Here is a 19,100-nt window from a genome sequence, read left to right as displayed (position 1 = left end):
TGGATTCGATAGCCGTGTCTGCTGTTCAAGCACAGCCGCTTCGAAGTCTTCCTCGGGTCATCACCAGCCATATCGGCTGGACGCCTCCTTGCGGTTGCTCTTGCCCTTGGCGAAGCTGTCCTCGAGCGCCTCGCGCTGGTTGTGCACGTTCTGGACGAGCTGCCGCAGGCTGTGTTTGCCGCCCTGCAGCGCGCACGGCTGGTGGATTTGCTGTTCGCCCGCCGCGCGGCCGTCTCGTTGTGCTGGTACTCCTGGTCCGTGTTGAAGTTGATGACATGCTTGGCGGCCGGGGCCGCCGTCGCGGCAAGAGCTGGCGCCGGGCGGCCGCCGAGGCTGCAGGTCGTCCGCGATGCTGTCCAGGCTGTCGGGGCCGGGGCCAGTCGTTGCCAGCGGCGCACCGTGCTGCGTTTGAGCCGCATAGTGGGCATAGTCTTGGGGTAGGCTCTGGGAGGCCCGGCCTCAGAAGAGGCTCGTAGGCCCCGCCTGGCGCTGGCCGTGTCGTTGCTGGCTCTTGCGGCTCCTCACTGTGCAGGAGAAGAGAAACCTTTTGGCGGGAGGGGCGCCGAAGCCGAGGCCGCTTGCGTCTTGGCCGTTTCTTGAGTCGCCGCACTCGACGGTGTCGTGGATTGGGCCCCGCCGACCCTGGCGCCCTTTTCTTGGCGGTCCTTGCGACAGAAAGCGGCCGAAACATCAAGGGCTTGCCGACCAGCTTGACCTCGTCTGCTGGCTTCTGCTCCTGCGACACCGACGTCTCGGCCGCTCGGCTCAGCGGCGCCTCGCTCACAGCCTCGGCAGCCGCCCCATCACCCCCGCCTCGCCCACCGTAGTAGCCCTCATTCTCATTCCCGCCACGCCTGAATCCCGGCTCCGCGCTCGTCTTGAGGCGACGCCCGGCCGCCTCGCCTGGCCACCACCACCCGCCTTAGCCGCGTTCTTGGGCGCCGGCAGCATCGAGTTGAAGCCGGAAAAGACGGTCGCGCCGGAGGTGCAGCTCGCTGCCGGGGCTCGTCGGGCTTGGCGTCGCCGGTCGCCGGCAGTACCTGCTGCGGGAGGCTGACGGTGATTTTGCCTCTGTTGGAGCGGTCGACAACTTTCTGGAAGGCCTGCTTCTTGGGCGCTGCTGCTGCCGCCTTTGGAGCGGGGGCCGGCTTTGGGGGCGCTTCCGACTCGGAGGCTGAGGCATCGGACTCGGAGTAGTCGACGAGAACCATGGTAGCGACTTGTCTTTCGGGCGGAGCAGAAGGAGAAGCCGTGCTGGTGGTGGTTTGAGGTTGGGTCGGGAATGAGCCGATGTATCGGGAAAGTTGCTGCAGCTGCCTGTCAACAAAAGTCGGCCCGTGACAAAATGCGTCTCCACCGCCCGGCATTTCGGCCACTAGTGGTCGTGCTAGCGCATTGCTCGCTGCACTCCACTGTATTTCATGCTGTATCTCATGCTGCGTGTCCCTAGAGACCCTGGGGCGGGGCCGGATGCACTGCTGCAGTCACTGTGCCACCCTCGGACTGACGTGATGCAACCTCACACCCTCATCACCGTCGACATCGCAGCAAGCACCTTCATGTCCTCGCACACTGCCGCACCGCGAACCACGTCTAGCGCCCCTCGGCTGATGAACATGTAGACGGGCATTCGTGGCGACTGCTCTGCCAGCCCGTCTTTTCTCCAGCCGCCATCATGTCCGTCCTCCAGTTAGACGAGTAGGTGCACCACCTTGCAAAGACAAAGGCTGGGTTGCTGATATCGGCGCAGGCTCGTCTCGTACCAGCTCCGGACGAGATACCTCGACGAGATCGCCGACGGGGTTGGCGAGCGACTCATCACCGTCGACGAGAGCTTCCTCAACTCGGCCTCGTTCAAGGCCGCGGGCTGGCGGCCCGACACGTCGCACACGCGCACGCACGCCGCCCATCCCCACCGCCATCGCCTCCGAGTACTTCCAGGCGCCGCGACACGTCGGCCTGACGCTCGAGGACGGCGACGACGACGGCGGCATGCTCACGGGCGGCGGCGGCACCATGGGCCCCGGCATGGCCACTAGAGCGCCGCCGCCGGGAGCAGATGGAGGAGGACGACAGCAGCGACCTCAGCGATGACAGCGAGGACGACAGCGAGCAGCGCGCCGCCCAGCAGATCAAGTTCTCCAAGATGCCCATCAGGCCGCGCGCCGGCTCCTCGCCCATCCAGGCCTCGCAGATGATGAAGCAGCAGACGTCGCCCCGCGAGCCGCGCCGCGGGTCCCAGTCGGCCCTCGAGACGGTCAGGGAGAGGCTGCGCCGCGACACCGTCACCAGCAGCGAGGTGTCGTCGGAGAACGAGCTCGACCTCCCTGCAGCCCACCGCCATCGAGGCGGCCCGCGCGGCGCGCCAGGTCCGTCGGCAAGAAAAGATCAACGAAGAGCCGGCGCCCGGCATCCGGAGGGCCGGGACGACACTGCTTCAGGAGGAGAAGACGACGACGACTCGGACGAGGATCGGACATTTCGGGGATTACGTCGAGAGCATCGACTCGGCCTCGATCCTCAACGGCGTCGAGAATCAAATCAACGCTTCTCCCACGCAGCCGGTCGTCGCACACCCCGAGAAAGTTTACCAGACAGTCTACGATTCGCAAGTCGTATGCACCCACCAAGCCCATGGTCCTCGAGGCCCTGCCGCCGCCACGCCCGCTCAGCACCATCCGCCCGCTCAGCATCGCTCAGCCCCAGAGCCTGCTGTCGGCGGCGCTCAAGGCCAAACGGCACAAGTCGTCGGTGCCCTTTCAGAAGTTTGCCCACTTCAGCGGGCAGGGCACGCAGGGCGCCATCAACGTGCGCATCTACGCGCCCTCTTCCAAGACGCCCAACAAGCCGTTTGAGGTGCTCATCCGGCCGCGGGTGCACGACGGCCAGGGCGCCGAGCGCGTCGTCACCGTGGCCGACCTGATTGGCCTCAGCCTGTACCGGTTCAACGAGGAGAAGCGCGAGCCGCCGATCGCGCCGCAGAAGCGCAACATCAACTGGTGGACGCTGCGGATGGTGGAGGAGGGCGGCGAGGTCGACGACGACTTCCCCGCTGAGAGGACCAAGCAACTGGCTGCCTTTACTGTCAACAACGCCGGTGCCAGGGGCGGCGGGAGGCTGCGGTCCAACTCGACCGTCTACGACGACTTTGCCCTGGTGCCGGCAACGGAGGAGGAGTTTGAGGAGAACAAGTCGCTGACGCCGCAGGAGGACGAGGGCGGCGAGGAAGAGGAGGAGCCGCAGCCTGGCGAGGGCCGAGACGATGGCGCCGTGCCCAAGCCGTCAATCCCGCCGGCGGTGACGACGATGAGCGAGGCCGGCCGCGACTGAACCCCATTGTCACGACGACGTACCGGCCCAACATATCACTTGCCGACACGCCGCAGGCTCCGGTGGCGGTGCCCAACACGACGCGCGGCCAGCAGAAGCTGCTGCGGATCCACCTCATGTCGGCGGACACGGCGCCGGGCCAGATGGTGACGCTGGACGTGCTGACGGACACGTACCTGGCCGAGGTGCTGGACCTGGTGTGCCGTAAGAGGCAGCTGGACAAGGGCAACCACGTGCTGAAGCTGCCGGGGTCCGGGGCGGTGGTGATGATTGACCGGCCGGTGTCGTCGATCGGCAACGTGTCGGACCTGGAGCTGTACCGGCGGCGGTTCGCGACGGACGGGCCGATGAGCATGACGGGGTCGCCGAGCAGCGCGTCACCCAAGATGATGGCGCTGGGCGAGGGCAGCAAGGGGCGGCAACGGCGGCGGCGGCGGCGGCAGCGCGTCGGGGCCTGGGCCGAAGGGCGTCGGGGCCGGGCTGCACGCTGGCGCGCGAGGCGGGCAAGCAGGACGAGGTGGGCAACGCGAACCTCAAGCGGTACACGGTGTGGCGCAAGCAGCCGATGCGGCTGGTGGGCATGAGCGAGCGGTCGCTGGTGATTGACGGCGAGTACATTCATCTCGCCGGCGTCAGGGGGCAGGGGTGCACGAGGGCAAGTCGACGACGGTGCACTTTAGCAACGTGATTGGGTGCAAGGTGCCGCGGAAGCACCCTGCCAACGTCAAGGTGCGTCTCTCTCTCTCTCTCTCTCTCTCTCTCTCTCTCTCTCTCTCTCTCTCTCTCTCTCTCTCTCTCTCTCTCTCTCTGGTGTGGCCTCGAGTCTTGATGCTGACGGCGTCGGATAGCTCGTCATCTACAAGGCGACGGAGACGAAGCGGTACGACTTTGAGGCCCGGAGCGCCGACGAGGCGGCCGAGATTGTGGCCGAGTTGACCAAGGGCTTCTCGCCGTACCGCGATGTGTACTGATGGATCGACTGTGGAGGCATCCGTGAGCACCCGAGAGGACGAGTTGTGCGGGCTTTGTGGTGCAGATGCTGGCAGGCTGGTGTTTCGTGTCGTGGACGTGGCTGACATCGGGTGCGGGCTGTATCGGTATGGAATATCTACTTCCAGTAGGGGGTCTACTCTTACGATTGTCGAGGTCGGTCTGTCAAGTATGTAGGTAGACGGGTAGACTCGGAACCCATATCTGCCCTACATAGGCAGTATGTGTAAATGGATACCAACTAGTTCTTGGATTAGGTCTGGAAGGCATCAGTCAGCAGCTGAAGCTGGGAGTTGACACTGAACGCTGTGCGTATTAGCCAGGGCGGATGCTATTCATCAACACACATTTACTACAGCCTTTGTTGGGCTCAACCACCTGATCCTCGAACTATTGATGGCCCTACTAGGCAGGCCGGAGAAGCTCGTTCCAATAGAAGACAAGCACAACCCGTTGGGAGCAGCAATGGGGATGTAACTCGACTCTCTCATGGATACAAGGGAGGCGCAGAAGGTCCTATCTAATTACCAACTTCGAGGTCATACTTTTATATCCCTTGCAACAAGTATGAGATGGAGTGAAAAGCCACTGATGAATGGCCTGCGCATGACGAGTCACGCTTTCTTTTGCCCTCCTCGGCACCATGATTCGCGCTTTGTCGACGCAGCTTGCGCGGCTTTCGGCCCCGCGTTGCAACACGCGTACGAGATTTGCTCTTTTTCGTGGTGCTTCGAGGTTCTCGGCGCTCTGCTTGGTAGACAGAGTCGGGCGTCTTCGTGTGACGCTGGCCAACGACTCCACCGGGCCTCTCCTGCTGCCGCATAATGCCCGGCACCCCGGAGAACGTCGACGGAAAACCAAGCATCGTAGGGCGGCGAGGCGCTCCACCATGGCCGCCGCCCTCGGGCGATTCACGGCTTGAACCCACCTCCACTCAGCCCGATGGGGTTTCCGATGGACAAGTCTGATACCGTGGGTTGCCAGGGCTGCTCCGCGCACCTTCAAGCCACACGTCTTGACCACGCGTGAAGGGCCAGATCCTGAAGCCGACGATGAGGCAGCCTCCGCATGTCTCTCCGCAGGCGTCGCGACGAAAGAGCCTGACAAAGTGGCCCGCGTCGTGGCCTCGCACGGCCCACGCGTGCGTCGCCCATGATCAGGGAAAGGTTAGCGACGTTGCTGTCGCCAGCACGACCGCGCCGCGTGAAGCTTCCCCCCTGGGGAATCTTGCCGGTCGTGATGACTGGGGCATGGCTCATTATCACCCACCAGTCCGCTCGCTCGATACCAAGGATGCCGACTTTCTTGCTTAACCCCGTTGACAATGCTCGGCCCTCTCCACGCTCTTCACGCCTCTTCTACCTGAGCACCGCGGCTTTGCGCTGTTGGTTCTTCATTTCTCAACCTTTCCAGAGCGGCAGGACGCCATCCTGTGCGCGCGTTTGGCGAGGCAAACTGCCCGCTCTATCAAGCCGACATCGTGCCATGGGCCGCGACGCCTTCTCTATCCGACAGCCCTGACGACGAGCTTCGCTATGGCCATCCAGACCAAGGTGCGACGAGCCTTGCATGCTGCAGAGGCACCACGGCTCTTGCTAACCCGCCGCGCAGTGTATCCCTCTCCGTTTATAGGCTCCCAGTGAGAACTTGGCATCGACGAGTGTGGATGACGGCCGATGGACGATACGGCCGTTATGGATTCGGAGATGGCTACAACCGCACCACCGGTCGACTGAAACCAGGTCGACTGGGCGCATGCAGCATCTTTGCCCGGAGCGAAACGTCAAGCGATTCCCCATCCACTCTCCTCCGGCAAAATCTTGGGCGGCAGGAAATTTGCGCTCAAGAATGCAAACGCATCGGACGCGACGGCGGGCCCCCTTGACGAGTTTTCAGGGACCAGTCCTTCTCGAAGGACAGCCACTGTCATTCGCGGCTTTTCCAGCTTCGCCTTTAAGCCAGAAGACTTGTGGAACCTCCGCTCTCATTGTCGAGACGGCACTTCACTCTGGCGGGAATATGCCGTCTTCTTGCTCGTGCATATACAAGACCCAGCGGCGAACGTCTTCGACTCCGAAAGAGGTACGATGCGGCGTTCAAGGCTGCCAACATTGCGCCGAGTTTCGGTCCATGAGGATACTGTGAAGCGATCAGTTGTTGGAGTCGTGGTACGATGCAGTCAATGAACATCAGTAAGCTTCCAGTTTAATCCTGATCAATTTGAAGAGCCCATCGGAAACTAACACAAGCCTTGCTCAGGACCTTGCTCCAAGTGTTCCAGCCTCTGCAGCTCTTTGCACTGTATCATCCGGGGTTCGACCACTATTGGCAGGTAGAGCTCGACCAGCGCTTTCTTGGCCAGGCCGGGAAATATCTCGACGTAGTATCGGCGTTTGCGTGGCACGAGCCGCGAAAGCAGGCCCCAGAACGAGCGACATACCCGCTCAACGTCGACGAGTATGGCACCTACGACAAATTTCTGTCCCGAGTGGACAGGGCAAATCGAGGGTCAGTCGAGCCTGGGGCCCCGTGCGCATCCCCAGGTCTACCACCGGGGCCGAGACCGCCAGTAAACAGACCCGAAGACGATGCCTTTAGCTGGGGCGTCGGTGAATACGCAGATGTCATCGTCAGCAGCTTTTGCGGCAACATCTTGCAATCGGAATGGGTATTCCGCGACTTCATCCTCGGCTTCCGCTTCTGGCACAGTACACCCCGCTGGTGGTGCCCGCCGGCCGTCATGCGTAGCAGTCGGCAGCTACTCGCCACGATACACCAGGCCCAGATGGACAAGGGACTGGCTGTTTCGAGGCCTCATGTTCAAGCTATTCGTCATCGGTCACTTGGTATCCGCCTCTTCGTTGTTGGGTGGCCAACCCACCTTGACGGGGCACCGGAACCTCGACAGTGTAGCGCAACACCATGGAGCCTTTCTGGACAGTTGGTGGCAACCTGGTGCCCTCAGCGCTGTCAGATTGTATTGCGCTGCAGCAGATCAAGTCACCGCAAATCCTCTTCGCTACGGCTGGCGCAATGCTTTACCGATGTTTTGGGCCAGCGATCTCTTGAGGCGTGCAGTACAGAAGGGCGTGGAACTGGCTCGCTGGCCTGAAGCCATCTGCACGCAAGACGTCAGATGGGAGTAACGCACGGACTGTCTGTCGTCAGCACAGAATTCAAGGCGAACTCGGCGACGGTGGTACGCGTACACATCCCTACCGACCGACCACCTCAAGCAGACGTTTGGCTTTCGAACGCGGTTCATCGCGGTAGACGCAATATATGAAAATTCAAAGGCGGCATAGGCGGAGCGAAATTGCACATTACCTACCAGGTACCCACGCAACTGTCCATGTACGTACCAGAGATTGACCCTTTGGGAAAGGGCCGGCGGATATGTACTGTACAGTACAGTATTACTGCAACTCCGTACGCAATGACGCGACTAACGTGTGGCTCAGCAGCAAACGGAGTCGCGCGCCACAAAGGCGTAGTGGCGTCTTCCGTCAGCGCTCAGCTCTCATGGCGGCAGCAGCGGCAGCTGCTTCCTGTTTCGACCTGGGCGAAGCTGAAAAGTCAGTGGGCCCCGGCACAGCTGCCCTGGAGTCAACCAAGTACCGGTACAGAGATGGGTTTGCAGATGGACGCAGGTGCCAAGCGTGGTCGCATTCCCCCATCCACCTTGGTGATGAGCAGCATTAACAGCATCTCAGTCCAAAAATAGAACCAGACATTGGCCGAGGAGCCTAAAAACCAGGCTGTAACAGCACACAGCCTTGGTTGCAACTGTCCAAGGCATGCAGAGCCGTGCAAAGTCGAATCACTCGCCCGACATGATGTCCGACTTGCTCGAGCATTCCGTCGCGCCAAGCTCTGGGCACTGGCAGCAGTTGGTCGGAGCAGCGTCATTGTGCTCCGTCCCCACTCGGCAGGCCCAACGGCGTGCTGTGATTGGCTTTCCTGGAGTGCACTCGGTTTATCCACGCTGATCATCCTCGCCCGCCAGTGCGTCACCCAGCAACCGTGGGTGCCCTTCTCTGTACAGTACTGTACCTATGTACATTGATTCAGCGTGGAGAGGCCCAAACTAATATTCGCCTCTCCACGCCGCAGACGACAGCGTTGCGCGTCCATGCAAACAGGAGGCAGCCCACCGACATGTACACCGACATGTACCGGTACCTGTCTCGTCTCGCACGCACTAGCTGCGGACTGCGCCGCCTGCATGGTGGGGCCTTTGGGGATTACGGAGCCCAAGCAAACAAGGTATGCATAGAGTACCTTCGTACTGTACAGCACCTGCGAGGCGATCCGGCCAACCGTCATCCGCGGTCCGGCGCGGCTCCCCGAGCCATGTACAGTACTGTCTCGGCTGCGTAGAAGGAGGCTCTGGCCGCTCTTGTTCCTGCCCGTGCAAGGGATCACATGTATATATATATATATATATATATCCATTCAGCATTCCCCTCCGAGCTCGTCTTCGCTTCTTCAGCGTCCGTTCTGGTCCCCGCGAGCATCCATCACCATTATCTATCAAAGCATTCCCACACCTCTCTAATCCAACCCGCTCAAGAACAATTCGTCAACATGAAGTTCTCCAACCTCGCTGTTGTCGCCTTGGCGCGGCTGTCCAGGTATGAATCCTCTCCTCTGCCTGCATCCGTGCCCCTCACTCTGCCTTCTCTGTCCTCCACTCCATAACCCTCGCCTCGTCGCAAACCGGCATGCAAACTGACCTCATGTGCAGGCCACCCCGAGCCCAGCAAGACATCATCAACCAAGTGAGCACCTTTGTCGATGGTGCCGTCTCGCGCGCCGAGACGTTTGTCAACGGCGCTGCCTCTACCGTCGCCAACGCCTACTCGGACGGCCGCTCCGCCGGCACCAAGCTCGTCGGTGACGCCTCCAGCTTCGTCGCCACCCGCACCGCCCAGCTCGGCTCCGACATTGCCCGCGCCAGCAGTGAGGCCCTCGCCAAGGCCTCGAGCATCAGCCAGCGCCTTGCCACCGAGACCGACGTCTCGGTCCGCAGCAGCATCAGCGCAGAGCTCAGCAAGGTTACCGAGAGCGTCGCGAGGGCCACTAGCAGCGTCGCCAGCCGCGCCACCGACAGCCCCGGAGCCGGTGCACACGGTCCCGGGCCCACGGCCGCCGTCGCCATGGGTGCCCTCATGGGTGGCGCGGCCATGTTTGCCAACTTTGACATGCCTGCACGGAGGACTCCAACCAACTCGACCAACCAGGTGCCATGGTCAGGTTGGGTTGGGAATGAAGTGGCGAGGCCTAGCAAGAACCATATGTGACGGATGGCAAAGGAATGGATAATACCCATGGTTCTTCACGAGGCCAGCAGCCATGTCGGAATCATTGTTGCATTGATATGTGAGTTTCCACCAAAGAGAGGTGTGAAACGAAGTTATGGAAGTACTGCTATGGGAATGGCGTTAGGTATGGTTTGATGGCGTCAATTGAAAGCAACTTCAGCACGCACGCGAATACTCGGCCATGTCGTCTCTATCCGCTCCCTGTTGTGAAACCTCGCAAGTCTTAAGACGTTTTGATTGATTCAAGGAAAGGGTATCTTATCATATATAGGCACAATAGCCCGAACTCCAATTACCTTGGCCGTGATGTCATCTCGGAAGCGAGCCGTCCCTGCAGACGGGTTGTTATCGTGTCTGCCCCCAGAGTCGGTCGATGATTTGGAACATGGCCGTCACATCCCTCATGACGTCGCTGTCCACCACGCCGCCAAGGCGCTGTTGGATCTTGTCCGGGTGCCAGCGGACGCGCTCCTCCTTGAGCTGGGCGGCAAAGGCCCGCTCCCCGACTGCCTGGAGGTTGAAGCCCTGGACGAAAAACGTCCGGACATCCTCCTCCGTGATGTCCTTGCGCCGCCCCCTTTGACCGGCCACGGCAGCCAGCCAGTTGGCCATCCACGCCGCCCAGCCGTCGGCGTAGTCTGCCCAGAGGCCATCCCATTCCTTGCGCAGCTTGCGTGCCTCGCCGCGGCGCAGGCTCAGCTCTACGTCGTCCTGGAGCTTGCGGCTGCGGCGCGCGTGCTCGTCCTGCTCGCGGCGCCTGTCCTGCCGCTGGCGCTCCCTGCGCTTGCGCTGCTCCTCGCGGCGGGCATTTTCCTCGAGGAGCCCAGCGTGCGTCTTCTCAAACATTTTTTGTCGCACGTAGGCCGCGTACTCGTCGTCGGTCATACGCTCCAACTCGCCCTGGGGGCCGACCTTTTCGTTGGGGTAGACGTGGATGGGCTGGCCGTAGACGTGCTCCCAGTACGAGGCTGCCTCGTCGTCGGCCATGGCGTCGAAGAGGGACTCGCGAAAAGCCGTTTCCGGATCGAGCGGTGGCGGGCCGGGGATCTCGGGAGTCGCCTCGGGACGCAGATCTGTGCCGTCGGCCATGGCGGTGGCCATGGCGACGATGGTGGCTGCCTGACTCGTGGGACGAGGTAGCTTCGTTCAGGTCCTCATCCCGGTCGGGCGGCGGGTTCGGAGCGATGTCGTCGCCTAGAAGTCTTGAGCTTGAGGCGCGACGATCTCGGACGCAGCGGGTTCTCATCGTGATCCTCGGGCTGCTTGGGTTCCGTTGGGGTGACCGGGGTGACCTTGGGCCGCTCGCGCTCAGAGTCCGCGGTGTGTCTGCTGGTCGTATGACGTGACCCGGCAGGCGGCGTCGGATTGATAGATGAGAGAACATGGTGCCTGTTTGGGGATGAGAGTAAGTAGCTCATGTCGCGACCTTCATCCTCCGAGGATCCGGCGGTGAGGAAGGGACAACAAGGCCAAGCACAAGGGTTTGAAGAGGCCCCGGGGGGTGATTCGCAGAGCAACGGTCGTTACAGAGTGTGGCTGCCTGCCAGCAGGAGGGTGGGCGCACATGCGTTGGAGAAGAGACCCTCGATGGGCGGCAGTGACGAGGCTGAAGTTGGAGGGCGAATTTTTAGCAGGGCATCTCAGCACGAAGGCGGAGTGTACTTGTATATTCTGCAAGTACCCGCTCTCTGTGCAAGTGCCAGGCGGTACTCAACTTTGGCCTGTGCAAGGTCCTTGTTAGAAGGAGAAGAGTGTAAGTAGAGGTACTTTCCAAATGATGTACTATCTAACCGCTTCTTATGTAGAGCTACGGAGCACCCATTAAAGGCCTGAAGCCAGTCGGAAACGAATCGATAAGGCATCAGGAGGCGCGGTACCTTGCATCAGGTACCTCACCTTACCCTTTTTTGTCCACGTTGTGCAAAAGCTTGGATCGCTTCGGCGAACCTCCTCCATCCCGTCCGGCCTCTCAAATCTCCCTGCTGCAGGAGAACCAACCCTCCCCCCTCTCCATCGGGAGCCGTGTAACAGACAGACAGCAACTACTCCGCCCGAGCGCTACTGGAGCGGCCATGTCGTGCGAATAGTCGAGCCGGCAACGCAATTGCTCTCCCGCGCCAGTCGTTGCTGGCCTCGGCCTCGCAGCCATCATGGCTGGCATCTTTCTGCTCCTGTCGTTATGCGTCAGTCTTGATCCCCAGACCGATTCTGACATTGCGCACGGAGCTTGCTTGGCTGACAGTTGTCTACAGGTGGTCATGGCATTGGCGTACGAACAATCGCATCGAGACCGCCGATGCAGCGCGCTGACTATTTTCCTCACAGCTCGTTCCTTGCCGGAGCCTTGCCGCTGTCCATGACGCTGTCGCATTCGCAGCTACGTCTCATCTCGAGCATCGGCGTCAGGTCCTCGTAGGGACTTCCCTCATCGTCATCATACCAGAGGGCATCCAAGCGGCCGTTACGCCGGCTTCGTCGTCCCACGCCCATCGCGCACGGAGTCTTGCGCAAAGGGCGCCGTGAAACTAGCGATCGAGGAGCGATATGAGCCCACCTTGGCTCCCGCAGCGAGCATCGATCTACGACGAGACATGGTGGGCGATGAGCTCGAGCATGAGCACGCCCTCTCGAATATTATCATTTCTCGAGCTGCGTCCGAGTCTACGGAATTGACGCAGGACACGCGCGACTCCGACTCATCCGCAAATGCGCCGGGGGCTCCCGAGCGAGACGGGGACAAGCACGGCGAGCAAGGCCACGCAGAGATTCCGGCGTTTGAAGTTGGCTTCTCCATGGTTCTGGGATTCGTCCTCATGTTCCTCATTGACAGGCTGCCCAGGCACGCGACGGAGACTTTCCAATCCGGGCCCCAGACGACGCACATGAGCCTCGACAGTCTAGGGGTGGACGGGGCCCTGGCTGACGACGAGGCCGACGGGTTCCTCGGCTCCTGACGCCGACGCCCCGGCGGGCTCGCAGCCTGGCGACTACCATTGGCTTGGTGATTCACGCGGCGGCTGACGGCATTGCCATGGGCGCATCGTCGGCAACGTCAACATGAAGCTCGGGCTCATCATCTTTATTGCCATCATGATCCACAAGGCCCCGGCCGCCTTTGGCCTGACATCGGTGCTTCTCCGACAGGGACTGTCGAAGCGGGCGGCCAGAGGCCATCTGATTGTCTTCAGCATGGCCGCTCCGGTGGGCGCGCTGGCGACGTGGCTCTTGATCAAGCTGCTCGGTGGCGATGACCTCGGGGATGCCCAGGGGCAGTGGTGGACGGGCATGTTGCTGCTTTTCTCGGGCGGCACCTTTTTGTGAGTCCAAGGGTTGGTCTCTGCTGTACTGGCATGTGTATGCTAACGATGCACAAGATATGTCGCCATGCATGCCATGGAAGAGGACGGGACATCGCACAGCCACGACCACGGCTCAGGAGCCAACGGGTACGTCGAGGGGGCCTCGGCCAACCAGCGGAAACCAAAGGGTCCCCAGATGCGCGACACGCTTGCCACGGTGGCGGGCATGTTTCTGCCTCTGCTCACACAGTTTGGTCATCATCATTGATGGTCCTTTACGCGATGAGGGGGAGGGGGATGGATTTTTGACATGCTGGCATGGTATCTAGCATGGGGGATGCATGGCGAGGCCGTTGCTCGAATCTCGACGGCGGCACCTACGATAACGGTGGCCCTGCGTAGGGTGTTTCGGCTGGAGGACGACTCTTGAGCAAAATACCACTGGTTCACCGCGGGTACCTGGATGATCCAGTACATTGGTCATGGGCCCTTGCTGCCTGGCCATGCGCCGTCGTTGCTCGCTGGTGGACAAAGGCCGGTGCAGAGGTCAGGTGTTTCAAGTCAGGGCCCATGCGCCCTCGTCTCGGCTCACCGGACTGAGCGTTTGTGGCGCCCATTACTCGTGCCCCGACGGTCTGCCGCTTCGACTGCATTCAGGCGGCGCCTGACTTGGTCGACGGATGATGGAAGGGTGAGTGGTAGGTACGTATTCCGGGCTTGTGCAAAGAGGCGCGGATACAAAGCGCGAAACGGCCATTTATCGTCCTGTGCTTGGTCAGTCAGTGCCCGCCCGCACCCGCCGGTACGCCCGAAATAGAAACGGCAACGGCGGTACGTAACTATGCTCACTGTCTCGTACAGAGCACGAGAGCCAAAGTATCGCCCATGCGTCGCACAGTCCGTCGTCAGCTGCACGTCGTGCTACATGTAAAGCCCAGAGGGTGCTGCGGTCCGAAGAAAGAGGTGGGGGGAAAGAAGCGTGGTGTCTCCAGACAAGCCGAGCCAGCTGGCAAAGGGAGTTGAGACGTAAGACATGTGGGAGCCGGCGGCGGCGGATGACGGGGCTCGTGAGACGAGGGGCGTGATGGACGAGAACTGAACCCATTGTCAGCCCAGCTGCTGTCAGGCGCATCCGGGTGCAGCGCCACCTGCGGCCGAGGTGCTTTGCTGGAGCCTTGTTATACGGGGACGGTGCAGGCGGACTGACGGACAGCAGAGACTGACACGTCTCGAGAATCGTCGGCCATCTCCCATGACCTGGTCTACGCCGGCATGCTTGCTCCCGCCGTCCAACCGCCGCCTGCTGCAAATACAGTCCAGAATATAATTACACACATACCTGCTTGGCAGCATGGCGGCGATCCCGTGCTCAGCCAATCCTCCGATGCCGAGCACTTGGCAGCTCGTACGAGGTCAGTCTCGACGTACATTCAGGGTACTGATCTGCCCACGGGCCAGGTAAGTACCTACCTACCTTACTGTACTCTGTGCAAGTGATAATACTGTAGTACCGATTTGCTGTCGAGCATGACGCGAGAAGAGGGCGCCGACCTTGATCGCATCTCGCTCGACAGCAGCCGCCCGGCTCCTCCCCCGGCCCCTCCCCCGGCCCCTATCTTTGGCCAAATGGTGCCTGGCCCAAGTCTCCTTGCCGGATGTGGAATCGAAAGAAGCAAAGAGTTGGGTACTGTAATTTGCCGGCTTCTGCAGCCCAAGATGCAACGTCTGGACGGATGATGCATGAGGGTGCGCGTCTACAGCACCAGGTGCTCTCACCGGCCGGGCGCCGCGGATGCTGGGTACTTGTGGTGCCGCTGCAGCTTGGCGACATGTCTGTGTATTCTGCGTTGTTGACGGATATTTTATCACATCCACTTCCAGGTCAATAGACATGGTTCAGGCATCGAGTGGAAGGCAGCTATCGCACTGTACGCGCACTCGTGCGGTGGAGATTCTGCCCGGCAGCCACACTGTGCGCGTACCCAGTCTACTAATCACACCCACGACGGACGACACTCTCAATTCCGAACTGACGTTCTGGGACACCAATCGACGCCAATTTGACTGCTAATTGCTAGGAAATCTTGGAGGTTGGAAAGACCCATCTCTGCTGCACGGTAGCACGCGCCTGCTGCCAAAGAGTCCCCGCCATATCCGTGTGCCCAGCGTGTCGGCCGGTTCTGCGGTAAATACAGTGCCTTGACCGCAACCTTGACACTGTCCCGCCGGCGGAGGTTGCATGCAGATGCACGGCGGGAACGGCAGCCGCCGCCGCCAGCTGTTCAGAGCCGCCCAGCCGCTGCGCTGCCCGCTGGCACGGGCCATTTTTCCTTCTTCTTTGCCGCCATGGTGCTAACGCCGCCGCGCTGTTTGCTCTTCTGCGAGCCAAAACCCCAATAAATAAACGGAATTGCTTGCTTTTGTGCCGATGCCGGCCGAGTCATGTCTACCGCCATCTTCAGTGCGCTTAGCAGTGCTTTTTGGCCTGCCGTAAATCCATGACTTGAAGACAGCCAGCCGGTGCGGCACGTACTGTACCGGCACATGTACAGTGCACGCCCCCTTCTGAACAGGCGGCAGGTACATACTCCGCACTGCGAGCACGGGACGCCAAGAGGCCCCCGCACGCTGCTGTCTCTCCCCCCCGTGAGATTTGATGCACTGCTAAAACCCGCTGTCCGCTGTGCTGCACAACCCACTGCACTCCCCCGGGCCGTCACTCGTCAGTGCTCTTCAGAGCCTAAATAGCCCATTCCTCCCGTGGACCCATCCACCCACACCGGTACCGCGCCCAGCCCCCAGCCCCCAGCCCCAGAGCCCCTGCTGCTCCTCCACTCCTCCTCGCCTTCTCTCACCTTTGCTCGCTCAACTCACGCTCACTCGCTTCCCATCATCTCAACCGACGATCGATTGATCGCATCTTGGCTGCGCGCGCCTCCTCCTCCTCGCTCCTCCTCCCCGCCTTCTCATTCATCCCTCCCCATCCACATCCTCACCTGCTCCTCGCGCCGTCTTGCTCGCCAGCCTAGCGAACGGGGCTTTCTCTACAAAGTACGGGGCCTTTGCCGCGCAAAGTCAAACCTTGCCCCATCCCTTCACTCTCTCTTCGTACATCGCCGTCAATCGCTGGCCCACCCGTCGTCCACTTCGCGCCCGGGCTCACCGTTTGCCAGGGGAACAGAACAAGAAAAGGGTGCTTCAAGCTTGTGCCGTTTTCATCCTCTGCCCCCCCTCCCTGGCCCCCCACGCGGCGTCTGCTCTCACTTTAGGGCCGTCTCCTGATCTTGCCCGCCCCATGCCACTTGCGGCTACAGGTATGCCTTTCCGTTAGCGCCTCGTCCCCCTCCTCTCCATCCATGACCGTCTACGTCTTGCTCGCTTGCCTTCCGGCCCGAAGACACCACATGCAAGCCTCCTCAATACCAACCAGCGTCCAAATACTCTGCCTCCTGCATCGCTCCTCAAGTCGTGGGCGCGTTCTGCCGCGCCCTGTACAAGAGCTGACGTGACCCGCTCTGGGCTCGCTTTAGGCGCTGCTGACGTCGGCGCCCGGTTCGCTCTCCAAGTCATCGACGACGGCTCCCCAAGCATCGTGCACTCGCCGCCGCCATTCCCGACTGCCTCGCCCGTCGCTGCGACACATCATCGACGTCGAGAGGCCAGGTCATGGCCGGCTACGAGCGACCATGAGCTTCTCCCAGAGGAGAGTAGCCTCCTCAGCGACGAGCTCGCCCTCAACACCAACAACTCGGCCATGAGCCAGCGCTTGGAGAAGCTGCCCCAGCAGCGCCAACTGCGGGGCCCCAACTAAGCATGCCCGCCTGCCGCCGACTACGACCAGCAGCTGACGGGTTCTCCGCCGCCGCCCCACGCCCGCCGCTTCCCCGGTCCTGCACATTGCCAGCCCGACTGGAGCGACGCCGCCGACGACGAAGACTTCTTCCTTTCCAAGGTCCGCCAGCACTTTAAGGGCTGCTCGGGGCCGCAGCGGACACGGATATTAGCAGACCTCCTCAACCTCTGCACCAGCCCGCAGCTGAGTTTCGTCCATCAATTTGTCAGCCCGCTCTTGAAGAAGGATCCCTTTACTAGCTTGCCCGACGAGCTATGCCTGAGGTGAGAAGCCCCTACCTCTCCGCATACCTTTGGCGTCACCGTCTAATCCAGTGCCTAGATTTTGTCCTTTGTCGACGACCCCAAAGTCCTGGCTCGCGCGTCACAGGTCTCAAGCGGTGGCGGGATCTCCTTGGCGACGACATGACATGGAAGAACCTCTGCGTCAAGCACGACTACGGCCGTCGGCTATCAGAAGTCAACTCACTATCGCCTATCCTGATGAAATCTAACGCCTTGACTCCTGCAACATGGACACGGAGATGACGGTCAGCAACAGCTTTCCCGGCTCCCACCCCCCATTTTCCAGCCACCCGTCAGGGTCCCGTAGCTTTGACGGCACGACCGAGAGGCCGAAGCTGCGAACCTACAAGTCTCACTTCAAGCAACGCTATCTGGTGGAGGCGGCATGGCGCTCGCGCGGAACTAGCGTGCACAGAAACATCACGCAAGAGGCGGCGTCGTCACCAGCCTGCATCTAACTCCCAAGTACATCATCGTGGCCCTGGATAACGCCAAGATCCACGTCTTCGACACCGAGGGCGACTCCAGCGCATCCTCCAAGGCCACGTGATGGGGTCTGGGCCATGGTCCCGTGGGAAGACACCATGGTCAGCGGCGGCTGTGACCGCGACGTGCGTGTGTGGGATCTCAAGACGGGTAGGTTGATGACCTTGGCCATGGCAAGGTTCACCGGAAGCTTATGCGTGCATAGAGCCTGTTTGCATACCCTCCGCGGGCACACCTCGACGGTCCGATGCCTCAAAATGGCAGATGCAAACACCGCCATCTCCGGATCGCGAGACACCACCCTCCGAATCTGGGACATCCGAACGGGACTCTGCAGAAACGTGCTCGTCGGGCACCAGTCAAGTGTTCGATGCCTGGAGATCAAGGGGGACATTGTCGTTTCCGGGAGCTACGACACCTTTGCTCGGGTATGGAGCATCTCGGAGGGTCGCTGTCTGCAGACATTGCAAGGCCATTTCAGCCAGATCTACGCCATCGCCTTCGACGGCAAAAGAGTGGTAACGGGCAGCTTGGATACGAATGTGCGGGTGTGGGATCCTACGACTGGGTAAGCCGTCTCGTGACGTCCTTTCTGCCTCTCCGGGTCTTATCTGATACCAAGTTTACTGACAATCATCGCAGGGAGTGCCTGGCCATTCTCCAGGGCCACACGTCCCTCGTCGGTCAGTTGCAGATGCGGGAGACACTCTGGTGACTGGAGGATCCGACGGGTCTGTCCGAGTCTGGTCGCTGGAGAGGATGTGCCCGATTCACCGGCTTGCCGCTCATGACAACAGTGTCACCAGCCTGCAGTTTGACGATACTCGTGTCGTCAGCGGCGGTAGCGACGGTCGGGTCAAGATTTGGGATTTGAAGACTGGGCACCTCGTGCGCGAGCTGATTGCCCAGGGCGAGGCGGTGTGGCGAGTGGCGTTTGAAGAGGAAAAGTGCGTCGCGCTGGCTCTGAGACACGGTCGGACCGTGATGGAGGTGAGTAGTGCCAGGCTGCAGCGCCGCAGACTCTATGACTAACGCGTTGCAGGTCTGGTCTTTTTCTCCGCCAGAAGAAAAGCAGTATGAGCGCCCACTCTCGCTTCAGCAGCGCGTCCTCGAAGATGATCCCGAACGACCGTCGAGCGCCAGGCTGGAATATCGGGCAGGCAAGGCACCATTCGCCTGCCCCAGCCAAGACACGGCAGCGCAAGACGTCGACATGCAGGATGCCGGCCCCTCGACGGCTCCGTTGCAGGGCGGCAACAAGACATTCTTCCTTCCATGATGACTAGACGGCATTTCGCTGCCGGCTTCCCAGACTGCTGGGCCGGCTATACATTGCCGGAAGCGGAACACAGCCTCTCATATGACTCCACAACGGGCCGAGCCTACGCTGTCGGCGCGGACGACTCGTTTACTTTGGTATTATGTATTTTCGCGCGCTTCAGGCTATAGAACGCGAAGGGGATCTGCGGACAGCATGTTAACGGCGTTGCGACTTTATTGGGGCGAGCATAGCAGGACGGGAATATTGCATCAC

The 19,100-nt window shown here is 61.0% G+C and overlaps 9 protein-coding genes across 9 annotated transcripts; 7 read left to right on the top strand and 2 right to left on the bottom strand.

Moving 5' to 3' along the window:
• Positions 1 to 60: 60 nt before the first annotated feature.
• On the bottom strand, positions 61 to 1,211 carry HRG_08768 (mitotic checkpoint regulator, MAD2B-interacting domain-containing protein; the record flags this gene model as incomplete). The annotated part of the gene is made up of 4 exons (XM_044867239.1): positions 61 to 444; positions 526 to 642; positions 707 to 877; positions 1,041 to 1,211. 4 exons carry the CDS (start codon positions 1,209 to 1,211, stop codon positions 61 to 63), a joined length of 843 nt encoding a protein of 280 aa, XP_044718126.1.
• Positions 1,212 to 1,675: 464 nt separating this feature from the next.
• On the top strand, positions 1,676 to 4,301 carry HRG_08767 (SAPK-interacting protein 1 (Sin1), middle CRIM domain-containing protein; the record flags this gene model as incomplete). The annotated part of the gene is made up of 8 exons (XM_044867238.1): positions 1,676 to 1,698; positions 1,751 to 1,953; positions 2,040 to 2,373; positions 2,562 to 3,297; positions 3,387 to 3,658; positions 3,796 to 3,904; positions 3,967 to 4,059; positions 4,179 to 4,301. The coding sequence occupies 8 exons, from the start codon at positions 1,676 to 1,678 to the stop codon at positions 4,299 to 4,301; spliced, it is 1,893 nt and encodes a 630-aa protein (XP_044718125.1).
• Positions 4,302 to 6,339: 2,038 nt separating this feature from the next.
• Positions 6,340 to 7,466, top strand: HRG_08766 (uncharacterized protein; the record flags this gene model as incomplete). Its single annotated transcript, XM_044867237.1, has 5 exons — positions 6,340 to 6,402; positions 6,475 to 6,512; positions 6,580 to 6,828; positions 6,898 to 7,028; positions 7,315 to 7,466. The coding sequence occupies 5 exons, from the start codon at positions 6,340 to 6,342 to the stop codon at positions 7,464 to 7,466; spliced, it is 633 nt and encodes a 210-aa protein (XP_044718124.1).
• A 1,441-nt stretch (positions 7,467 to 8,907) lies between these two features.
• Positions 8,908 to 9,623, top strand: HRG_08765 (uncharacterized protein; the record flags this gene model as incomplete). The annotated part of the gene is made up of 2 exons (XM_044867236.1): positions 8,908 to 8,954; positions 9,068 to 9,623. The coding sequence occupies 2 exons, from the start codon at positions 8,908 to 8,910 to the stop codon at positions 9,621 to 9,623; spliced, it is 603 nt and encodes a 200-aa protein (XP_044718123.1).
• Positions 9,624 to 9,989: 366 nt separating this feature from the next.
• HRG_08764 (uncharacterized protein) lies at positions 9,990 to 10,745 on the bottom strand (the record flags this gene model as incomplete). The annotated part of the gene is made up of 1 exon (XM_044867235.1): positions 9,990 to 10,745. One exon carries the CDS (start codon positions 10,743 to 10,745, stop codon positions 9,990 to 9,992), a length of 756 nt encoding a protein of 251 aa, XP_044718122.1.
• A 1,049-nt stretch (positions 10,746 to 11,794) lies between these two features.
• On the top strand, positions 11,795 to 12,598 carry HRG_08763 (uncharacterized protein; the record flags this gene model as incomplete). The annotated part of the gene is made up of 4 exons (XM_044867234.1): positions 11,795 to 11,827; positions 11,897 to 11,913; positions 11,970 to 12,050; positions 12,100 to 12,598. 4 exons carry the CDS (start codon positions 11,795 to 11,797, stop codon positions 12,596 to 12,598), a joined length of 630 nt encoding a protein of 209 aa, XP_044718121.1.
• Positions 12,599 to 12,701: 103 nt separating this feature from the next.
• Positions 12,702 to 13,211, top strand: HRG_08762 (ZIP zinc transporter domain-containing protein; the record flags this gene model as incomplete). The annotated part of the gene is made up of 2 exons (XM_044867233.1): positions 12,702 to 12,961; positions 13,019 to 13,211. The coding sequence occupies 2 exons, from the start codon at positions 12,702 to 12,704 to the stop codon at positions 13,209 to 13,211; spliced, it is 453 nt and encodes a 150-aa protein (XP_044718120.1).
• A 3,088-nt stretch (positions 13,212 to 16,299) lies between these two features.
• HRG_08761 (uncharacterized protein) lies at positions 16,300 to 16,754 on the top strand (the record flags this gene model as incomplete). The annotated part of the gene is made up of 2 exons (XM_044867232.1): positions 16,300 to 16,411; positions 16,474 to 16,754. The coding sequence occupies 2 exons, from the start codon at positions 16,300 to 16,302 to the stop codon at positions 16,752 to 16,754; spliced, it is 393 nt and encodes a 130-aa protein (XP_044718119.1).
• A 1,069-nt stretch (positions 16,755 to 17,823) lies between these two features.
• Positions 17,824 to 18,845, top strand: HRG_08760 (WD domain, g-beta repeat domain-containing protein; the record flags this gene model as incomplete). Its single annotated transcript, XM_044867231.1, has 4 exons — positions 17,824 to 18,134; positions 18,209 to 18,277; positions 18,364 to 18,556; positions 18,609 to 18,845. 4 exons carry the CDS (start codon positions 17,824 to 17,826, stop codon positions 18,843 to 18,845), a joined length of 810 nt encoding a protein of 269 aa, XP_044718118.1.
• Positions 18,846 to 19,100: the final 255 nt, after the last annotated feature.

Source organism: Hirsutella rhossiliensis (genome assembly GCF_020360975.1).
Source record: "Hirsutella rhossiliensis strain HR02 chromosome Unknown scaffold00010, whole genome shotgun sequence".
Lineage (NCBI taxonomy): Eukaryota > Fungi > Ascomycota > Sordariomycetes > Hypocreales > Ophiocordycipitaceae > Hirsutella > Hirsutella rhossiliensis.
The sequence above is the reverse complement of the archived record's forward strand: the minus strand, read 5'-3'. Positions and strand labels throughout refer to the sequence as shown.